The following is a 10,365-nucleotide window of genomic DNA, read 5'->3' on the forward strand; positions in this document are numbered from 1 at the left end:
GATCCTACTCTGCTGGGCCCTTGAGCAAGGCCCTTAACCTGTATTGCTCCAGGCGCTCTGACCACAAGGGGTATGCGAAAACTAACAAATTCCTAATACAAGAAATTGTATATGCCGAAATAAAGAACAAAAAAAAGTACACGTTCTCTCACACGAGTACATCCACCATCTTTAATGTTACTTGACTCCGCCAGATACTGTTGGCAACTAGAGTGCCTATTGGTTGAGGTTCGGCGTGCGGTGACGCACTAGGACGTAACGTCCTTTACGTGCGCATGCGCGTTTGTGGTACCGAGGTTGCGTGAGCAAGTGTTCAGTGCTGTGCCTTGGCGCCTGGAAAAGATTGCATAGTGATGTTCGACAGGGAGTTTTAAAATATCAACACCAGAGAGAACTGCGTTTATTAAATTGTTTTGTGGACAACTCGGTTGTCGATTATACCGAGGTAAGTTTTGCATGTATTAAGAAAAGTAATTAGTTGGAGTACTTCATTTCACGGAGGTAGGAAGGCCTACTCTCTGCATGGTTTGTTTTGTGCGGCTGATTATAAATGAGTAATATGCAGAGGACTACGATCAATTTTGAGACACTTATTGTATGTTAATTGCGCGATCGTTTGAAGGTTGTGTTACATGTCCTTGCATCTCTTTCTTTCCAATGTTAATGCCAGGCCGTGTTGTTTTTAAGTATCGCTGGAGCGCTACTGCAGTTAAGTGTGTCAGAGATCCATTTTAACACCGACATCGGACTTGCGTGAATGAGTGATTTTTGTACGCGCGTGTTTAATGATACATATTATTATATGCACTGCTCGTAACCCATTATCATTTTTCCCCGGTACTGGGTTCCATTCCAGTGCTAAATTAACCCATCTTGAACAAATAGTTTATTGCTGTTTGCTGTAAACTTCCGTTCTAGTTTGGGACAGCCACATCAACTTTAAGAATTGTTTAAATTTTGTTTTAGTGATTTGTTACTATTGTATTTCTAATTTTTTTAGGTTTAAACCACAATGGCTACCCCTGCATTTCCGTATACCTTCGTCCCTCCTGGGATACCCACTCCTCCTGCTGCAATACCGGATTATATGTCAGAAGAAAAACTGCAAGAGAAAGGTATGTTGAATCACAAGGGTTTCTTTCTGATAAGTGTTTATTTTTTAAGGTTGTGAACCGAGAGAATTATTTTTCCCTTTCCACGTAACACTCACATGAGCTGATCATACGGTATCTGGATTTCGTTAGTCATTTGTGCGTTTTAAATCAGCCATACCTTTGTTTGTTTTATGTTTTCTACATGATGTACATATCCATGACCCACTATACCGTTTACCAGGCCTTACTGTACATTTTTGTTGATATACATTTTTGTAATATTTATAATACATTTTTATACCGGCTTTTCCCTGCTCAGAGCGCTTCACAGAAATTAGGAATAAACAACGGGACATATGATGGATGGATGGACATATCGCATACAAATGATGCCTGCATAAAACATTCAGTAACGATAAATACAGGAAAAACAATGGTTTAAAGAGTAAGGCACAGAAAACCAGATTAACAGTTCAAACAGTGAGAGAAAGTGAAAAGCTTTACAAAAACATGAGGTTTAAAGCAAAGTGTTTTTGCAGACAGAAGCTATAGCAAGCATGTGCCATCCATCCACCCATCCATTTTCCCTGCAAAAATTCTATATTTTTATTATCTTGGATCACACTTTGGCTTGTTGCCCGCAGTGTAATTGTTTGTTTCGTAAAGCGCCGTGTTACGTTGGTCACAATAAAATATACTAAGATGTGTTTTTGCAATTCAAAAACCAGTACAAAACGCACTTTGTATCCATTTGATTGTAATAGAGTCGTTTTACATTTACACCTCTTGTTTCATACTGGATGAAATGTTTTGCCTGTGCTTATTTGTTTAGGATTGCTTTTATTTGGTTTTTAATTCTTTTTTTTTTTTTTTTTGTAGCACGGAAATGGCAACAGTTGCAAGCAAAGCGTTATGCAGAGAAAAGAAAGTTTGGGTATGTTGATGCCCAGAAAGAAGACATGCCTCCTGAACATGTCCGTAAGATCATTCGAGACCATGGAGACATGACCAACAGAAAATTCCGCCATGACAAGAGGGTTTATTTGGGGTAATGAGCAACTTTTTCTTTCCTATATTGCATTTTTGGTTGTTTGCTTATTTTTAGATAAGTGTTTGAACAAGCTTAACAATCAACTGAAACAAGTATAGTTATATTCAGAGCTAATGTGTTGAACAATATTTTAATATGTGTGGTTTTTCTGTTTTTTCTTTTCCCTCCCGGGGACAGTGCTCTTAAATATATGCCTCATGCAGTTCTGAAACTCTTAGAAAACATGCCAATGCCGTGGGAGCAGATCCGTGATGTACCAGTGCTCTATCACATAACTGGTGCAATTTCATTTGTAAATGAGATTCCTTGGGTCATTGAACCAGTGTACATTGCACAATGGGGGTAAGCAAATTAAAAATCACATTTAGAACTTCTAACTTAATAGTCGGTATATGTGGATATATACCTGTGGTATTTATTATGTGTTTGTATATGTATTATATATAAATTTTCCTCTAACATCTCATTTTTTAAATCCTCATTAAACACTAATATACGTTTTCCTCTAACTTCGTATTTTTTAAATCCTCAAACACTAATTTCTGTAATGTGTCCTTTGTTTAAATTTAAAAACTGTTAGTGTTGCCCAAAGAGAGGTGTTTATATAAGAATAAACTGAAGTTTAAGTCACGTGATATAGAAAAACGGTCTTTCCAGATTTTGAACATACACCTACTATATTTCAGTTTTTGCCCAAATACTTGTTTGTTTCTTTTTTAAGATTTTAATAGCAGTCATATAATGCCATTGTCATACAACTGTGTTTACTCTCCAATTACTCTATGGCAGATCAATGTGGATTATGATGCGTCGAGAAAAGAGAGACAGACGGCATTTCAAACGAATGCGTTTCCCACCTTTTGATGATGAGGAACCCCCTTTAGATTATGCTGACAACATTTTAGATGTTGAGCCTCTGGAAGCCATTCAAATGGAGCTGGATCCTGAAGAGGATTCCTCAGTTGCTGATTGGCTATATGATCACCAGCCTCTCAGAGACAACACCAAGTATGTGTTGTGTTTAAGTATTAGACTCTTGAATATTCCTTATACTCTGTTTACAATCACTAAATTATAAAATGGTACTGTTAACCAATTCAGTCATTTATATTTGCATTTTTTCCCTTTCTCCTGACTCTAAGGTTTGTGAATGGATCTACATATAGGCGCTGGCAGTTTTCTCTTCCAATGATGTCAACTCTTTATCGTTTGGCCAATCAGCTTCTAACAGACTTGGTGGATGATAATTATTTCTACCTTTTTGACCTCAAAGCCTTCTTCACCTCCAAAGCACTTAATATGGCCATACCAGGAGGGCCTAAATTTGAGCCACTTGTTAGAGACATCAACTTGCAGTAAGTGCATCAAAATATCATCTTGAATTGGACTTAATTTTCCTTATTTTGAGTAATGCAGTTAATAATCCAGAATTCAGTCTTTGTCTGTAAGTTCAATGCATGTGGATGTTCCTTGTGGTTGAGTAGTAATCTGTCACAAGTTGGCTCTTCTTGTAGGCATGGTTGTCTGATTAGGCCATATACCTTTTTATCCCGAACTGGGCAATCAGGATTATTTGGCATATAGAAATATTGATTTTAATTTGTTTCGGTTATGTTTGATAATTCTAAATTGTAAGATCTGTTCAGGACCCCTCAATGCATGATCTTGGATTCTTGGTTTATTGCTGACAGCAGCCCACTACGTGGTTTTGATTAATAATAGATATATTAAGTAAAACATGATTAACTATAGTAGACTATTGATGCTCATGATCAAATGTTGTGAAATAGCTCTAGGCCAGGGGTTATAACTTTTATTTATTTTTATTTATTTATGTATTTATTTTTAACTTTGCATCTCCCCTTAGAAAATTTAATGTCTCGAAACACCACAATTTCTAAATTAAGTACTGAACTCTTATTAGGAACTGAAGCATTTAAAGGTTCAAGCCTGCAGCTGTAGTCTAACTGGTTTGTATATAGGACTACTTTAAAGCAACAATATGAACATTTTGAGTAATACTTATTTAAAAACTGAGAATTTAAAGACAATCTTTAAAATATGGCTTGCTTTTCTTTTAAGAACATCTGCCTTGGCTGACCCCCAAGCAAAGTATGGTCTCCCCCAGTTTGAAAACCCCTGCTCTAGAGCATTTTTTGTAGTTTTTTAAAACACAGAAATAATTTAGTGAAGGAATGTAATTGATCGATCATATATGTATGTATATTTTCTTATATAAAATCTGCTCTGATTTTTGTCCTGCTATGTAGGGATGAAGACTGGAATGAGTTTAATGACATCAACAAAATCATAATCAGACAGCCAATAAGAACAGAGTACAAGATTGCATTTCCATATTTATATAATAACTTACCTCATCATGTTCATCTTACTTGGTAAGCAAAAGTCCTAAAAATATTTTCTATTAACTCTGCATTTAAAAATGATTGAAAGGCTAATAATATGTTAAATATCATGAATTTTGATTCCAGGTATCACACCCCAAATGTTGTTTTCATTAAAACTGAAGATCCTGACCTTCCAGCCTTTTATTTTGATCCCTTGATCAATCCAATTTCCCACAGGCACTCTGTCAAGGTATGTAAATATTTTAGGTACATTTAAAGGAACTTGCACACATGAATGGCAAGTATTTCTTGCAGTGTTACTGTTTTATAGTGATCTATGATACTGCTTTTTACTAGATTTAACAAGTTTAGATTAATGTGCTTATGCTCACGCTTTCATTTTCAGAGTTTCTAATGTGTTTATATTTTCAAGAGACATTTTTTTATGTGAATAACATTGTTATTCTTGGTTATAACTGAAGACATTGTGTCTTGATGATTTAGTTGCTGTACTGTTAAACAGAAAACAAGCATTCAAAAATATTCATTTCTTGGTAGAGTCAAGAGCCTTTGCCTGATGATGATGAGGAGTTTGAGTTGCCAGAGTTTGTAGAACCATTTTTGAAAGATACCCCTCTTTACACTGACAATACAGCCAACGGTATTGCTTTACTGTGGGCTCCTCGTCCGTTTAATCTGCGGTCTGGGAGAACCCGCAGGGCTCTAGACATCCCACTCATTAAAAACTGGTGAGCAGCCCTTTTTTCTCCTGAGTTTTATCAAAAAAATATGTAGTGATGATTATGTTTGTGAAAGGTATTCTTTTAGCGCTCCAGTATTTGTCTTTGTTAGTATTTTTAATTGGTTCTTCTTAGGTATCGTGAGCATTGTCCAGCTGGACAGCCAGTGAAAGTTCGTGTCTCCTACCAGAAGCTACTTAAGTACTATGTTTTGAATGCCCTCAAACATCGGCCACCTAAAGCACAAAAAAAAAGGTTGGTACAGAAGGTTTTAGGCTTTTTTTTTTTTTATTTTAATCAAAGTTTTTCTGCTTTTCCGCAGTTCATTAAATTACTCTGCGATCTTTTTATGTCCTTTACAGATATTTATTTCGCTCTTTCAAATCCACAAAATTTTTCCAGTCTACAAAGTTGGATTGGGTTGAAGTTGGCCTTCAGGTATGTAGACAGGGGTACAACATGTTGAACCTCTTGATCCACCGAAAAAATCTTAACTACCTTCATCTGGATTACAATTTCAACCTAAAGCCTGTGAAGACTCTCACCACAAAGGTAAATGGGCAAATTATTTTTCTTAATGTTGACAGATTTTTTACATACTATGGTCATAAAAAATGTATCATGAAAATCCACTGTTAAAGAATTATGAGGAAGTGAAATAAATTTCAGTCGGCATTCTTAGTGTAGTAGTTTATTTTTTGGATGCTAATTTTTCTTTAGGGTATGGGCTATTGGTCCTCTAAAATGCAAAATTTATTTTCTCAAAAATAGGTGTTTTTATCAAGACACACAATCAACTGTTACACATGATAGTATGTGCACTGTTCCTTTGAGAAACTGTGAAACATTTGCAAAACAGACTGCTTGATTATATAATGAAGAAATCATTGGTGCCTTTTTTGGTAGTGCGGTATCATGCAAGAAGTGTATTTCATATTGCTTAAAAATTTATACAGTAGTTTTTTTTTTTTTAACCTATTGTTTAACCCCATGTACTTTGTAGTTATGGCAGAGAATAATTTTTAATCACATGATTCAATGCAGAATGGGGATAACATTTCTGATAGAATGGGAGCCTATTGTGAAAAACTGTGAACAACAACAAACAATATCAAAAATATCCATGAAAAAGCTTGAATTACTTGTGTCAAATAATCTGCACCTCAATTCATCCAGTTGTTGTATGCTCGCAGGGCTTGCATTTTTTTTTGCTAAAATATTGTTAATTACCTAATAAAGGTGGCTCACAAATAAAAAAACAAAAAATTGGCCTTGTTATACTTTGTCGGCTTCAAATTCTTGACCAGTGAATCAGTGGGAGAAGTGATGTATTTAACTCCTAGACATTCTGATAGACAGTTTTATCAAAAATTATCTCTGTTCTCCTCAAAAACAATATTAAAGTTTTTTCTTGGCCAGCACTATATACCACATTAGGCAAATAAAAAAAAATACATAATTTTGTTGTGGAGTATTCCATTGAAACGTTTCACAACCTATTGAAAAAATAAATGGTCTTTTTAGTGGGATAGTTCGACATATCTTTTGAAGCCATTTAATGTTTTACAATTCAGGTTTACTCTTTGCCCTACCATTAGTGATTCAGAGTTGTTTAACTGTTTTGGATTTTTGTTTCATATGTACTGCTTCAGATCATGTTTTTTTTTTTTTTTTCTCCGCATTGTAGGAGCGTAAAAAGTCTAGATTTGGTAATGCGTTCCACTTGTGTCGAGAAGTGTTGCGTCTCAGCAAGCTTGTGGTTGATAGCCATGTGCAGTACAGACTGGGAAATGTTGATGCTTTCCAGGTATAAAATAAACCTATAAATTATTTACTGCATTTTCAGTTTTTCATTGTGTGACTTTTAAATGTTAACTTTTTGTATAATGTATTTATAAAAGTTAATTAAATATACTTTTGTTTCTCTCTCCTCAACTCTTATCTCTAAGCTAGCAGATGGCCTCCAGTATATCTTTGCCCATGTGGGTCAGTTGACTGGAATGTACCGGTATAAGTACAAGCTAATGAGACAAATTCGAATGTGCAAGGACTTGAAACATCTTATATATTACAGATTTAACACTGTAAGTGCCTTAAGGGAAACTTGTTTGTTTCCTGATTTAGTGTATTTTATGTTTTTATGATCCCCATTTCCTATAATCAGGCTGTGAATCTCATTTGACTGTGATTAATTACCATAGGGTCCTGTTGGAAAAGGCCCAGGCTGTGGATTCTGGGCTCCTGGTTGGAGAGTCTGGCTCTTTTTCATGAGAGGGATAACACCACTTCTGGAAAGGTGGTTAGGAAACCTGCTTGCCAGGCAGTTCGAAGGTAAGTTATGTGTTTTCAGTGCCATGTATATATCATCCCATAGCCTTTTATTTTATTTGTACCATCTTGTTTATTGTTACTCTGTTGCCATCTTTTCATTTGTGCAGGACGTCACTCAAAGGGAGTGGCAAAGACTGTCACAAAACAGCGTGTGGAGTCACACTTTGATCTGGAATTGAGAGCTGCTGTAATGCATGACATCTTAGATATGATGCCAGAGGGCATCAAGCAAAACAAGGCAAGGACCATTCTGCAGCATCTAAGTGAATCTTGGAGATGCTGGAAAGCCAATATTCCTTGGAAGGTGGGTTTAATTCCTCTATATATTTAAAAAAAAAAAAAAAGTCCACACATTCAGGATATTTTTAAGAATTGCAGGAAAGAAGTGCATTAATAATGTTTTTCCATCTTTATTATAAAAGTGAAGCAGTTAGTCAATACATTTTTAATTGCTTAAATGTACTAAAATCTAAACCATCTACTTGTCAGCTGGACCCCCTTCCCACAGTTCTGGTTAATGCCTGCCTGCCTCCCCTCTCTGGTCCCTCTTATTTCTGCTATAATTCACTGTTCTCTCACTACTGGTACTGTTCCTTCATCTTTTAAAACTGCTGCAATAACCCCCAATACCGAAAAAACCTGGGGCCTCATGTATAATGCCGTGCGTAGAAGTCACACTATAAGATGGCGTAAGCACAAAAGCGTAAATGTTTGTACGCACAAAAAAATCCAGATGCATAAATCTGTATAATCGGCACCTTCCATGTTCTTCCGCTACATAAATCCTGGTCAGCGTGAAACATAACGCACGTGTATGTGCCTGCTGTCCCGCCCCAACTCCTCCCAGAGTTACGCCTCTTTGAATATGCAAGTCAATATAAATCCCCGTAAGCTCAGCCTTCTGTGAAAAGACAATGGCAAAAGCATGAGGGAAAATAGAAGAATTTCAGCGAATACCAAGTGGAGGCAAGGAGAAACGTACTATTTGTTGGTTTAAACAGTGCTATAAACAACAAAAGGAAGTTGATCGAGTGACATAGCGTGTCAGAGAAACGCAAGAGCTGAAGTTCACAAAGTCGCACAGTGCCCGAAATAAAAAAAGAAGTCACATATCAAAGTCGCCGTGAAAAGGCGAGTCGTAGCCCACCGTCTGAGTGTCATAAGAAAGCTTATTAGGGTACAGAGAAAAAAAAAAACAGGCACACAGTGGGGAAAAAAGCACGAAATGTCAACTTTAATCTCGAAATTTCCACTTTAATCACGTAGTTTATTTTGCCATTAAAGTAGAACATCACAAACTTCATCTTAAAATCTTTTAATTTACTAGTTTCTCAAATCCCATCGTAACTAAAGTAGCACGTTAAATGCTTTGTTTTGTATTTGATCTTCTATGTGCTCTGTGTGTGAATCACTACGTGCTTCCGGGCTTTCTCTTCCTCCGACAGGACACAGAATCCATTACATTTGTAATATTACAGCTGTCTGAATAATTAAAATGCTGAGATGTATACGTGATATCATCTTCATGATAATAGGAGTTAAAGCATGTTATTAAACATGGGAACACAGTGGCGCAGTGATTGTTCATGTCTCACGCAAGATGCTTGCTGCATCATGCGCAACCTTCGATGAAATGCTTTATTGTAGTAGTACTGTCTTTCAAACGTACTCGCCCCCAATTCCTGTCCTTACTTTTCTTTCTCCAAATATCCAATCACCACACAATCAGCTCTGTAATAGACGTTAAGCCATCTATAAGCTTAGAACGCTGATTCTTCAAAACTTTTAAGGAACATTGAAATATATTTGTAGTACATGTTTAATTATTCTATTCTTCCAGTGTCGCGTCGGAACCAGCAAGGATAGAGCGCGAGGCAGGAACAGTCCTTGAACTAGCTAGCGCTGCTGCACAGTGTCCTCACATGTTTAATTATTAAAAATAGATTATTTAAATGAAGTTAAAGTTTTATCTGTATAATAAAACATTTTGCTGCATTTCATCTTAATAATGATATCGTCATCATATGTAAATACGCGCTTTATAAAGTAGCTCAGGTTGTGCAATATTATAACTATATAATACTTATAAGTACAAACAGTTCTGCATGGAGCACTTGATGGACTGGTTGAGTGCATTTATAGTTCTTGGGATGAAATTTTCTGAACTGCAGGGTCATACAGGAAAGGCTTTGAAGCGTTTGCCGTGTCAGAGCAGTTCAATAGACAGCATGGCTGAGGCTGCGTGTGCTTGATGCTGTATACCGATAATTCTTTCTGATCAGCTGCTGTAGAGCTGTGATTCCACACTCAGATATGGTGATATAAATACTCCAAGTGGTACAGTGAGAGTAATATGGAAAAAGATGATCCACTGTGGCAACCCCTAACGGGAGCAGCTGAAAGAAGAAGGTGCAGTGAAAGTAACAACGCTAAAGCAGCTATGGTATTTGGAGTACTTTGGCTATTCCCTGGACCATTATATTGTTACAGGTTAATTACAATCAGATGCCTTAAACGAATAAACAATATGCAGTTAGTTTCAGTGTGTATTATAAAGCCACGTCAGGAATGTGGATCTAAAAAAGAAAGGGTAACCACACAGGAACAGTAGCACTGCTTTGACGCTGGGTGCCGCCAGTTTGCATAACTGAGTGGAGAACTTGCGTATGCCAGGGTTGGAGCTACCGTGAAAATGTTTGTGTCTTTACGCCAAGTTTAGGTTTTATACATCGAGATTTGAGCATGGAAACATTCGTATGCAACATTTTTGTGCATACGCACCATTTATACATGAGGCCCCT

The 10,365-nt window shown here is 36.6% G+C and overlaps 1 protein-coding gene and 1 non-coding gene across 2 annotated transcripts in view; both read left to right on the forward strand.

The window, feature by feature from the left end:
- Positions 1 to 279: 279 nt before the first annotated feature.
- The window catches only part of prpf8 (pre-mRNA processing factor 8), a 39,624-nt gene continuing 29,538 nt past the window's right edge, over positions 280 to 10,365 (forward strand). The window contains exons 1-15 of the mRNA XM_028806751.2: positions 280 to 445; positions 1,001 to 1,115; positions 1,974 to 2,142; positions 2,323 to 2,487; positions 2,935 to 3,153; positions 3,288 to 3,500; positions 4,416 to 4,541; positions 4,638 to 4,743; positions 5,052 to 5,242; positions 5,369 to 5,488; positions 5,596 to 5,785; positions 6,921 to 7,040; positions 7,183 to 7,317; positions 7,435 to 7,564; positions 7,672 to 7,868. Of these exons, the coding sequence (XP_028662584.1) occupies positions 1,013 to 1,115; positions 1,974 to 2,142; positions 2,323 to 2,487; positions 2,935 to 3,153; positions 3,288 to 3,500; positions 4,416 to 4,541; positions 4,638 to 4,743; positions 5,052 to 5,242; positions 5,369 to 5,488; positions 5,596 to 5,785; positions 6,921 to 7,040; positions 7,183 to 7,317; positions 7,435 to 7,564; positions 7,672 to 7,868 (2,184 nt within the window). The 5' untranslated portion in view covers positions 280 to 445; positions 1,001 to 1,012. The remainder of the gene's footprint in view (positions 446 to 1,000; positions 1,116 to 1,973; positions 2,143 to 2,322; positions 2,488 to 2,934; positions 3,154 to 3,287; positions 3,501 to 4,415; positions 4,542 to 4,637; positions 4,744 to 5,051; positions 5,243 to 5,368; positions 5,489 to 5,595; positions 5,786 to 6,920; positions 7,041 to 7,182; positions 7,318 to 7,434; positions 7,565 to 7,671; positions 7,869 to 10,365) is intronic.
- LOC114656825 (small nucleolar RNA SNORA54) lies at positions 803 to 930 on the forward strand. Its single transcript, XR_003717112.2, has one exon. It is a non-coding gene; the product is annotated as a small nucleolar RNA SNORA54 (small nucleolar RNA).

The sequence above is a fragment of the Erpetoichthys calabaricus genome, chromosome 8 (genome assembly GCF_900747795.2).
Source record: "Erpetoichthys calabaricus chromosome 8, fErpCal1.3, whole genome shotgun sequence".
Classification (NCBI taxonomy): Eukaryota; Metazoa; Chordata; class Cladistia; order Polypteriformes; family Polypteridae; genus Erpetoichthys; species Erpetoichthys calabaricus.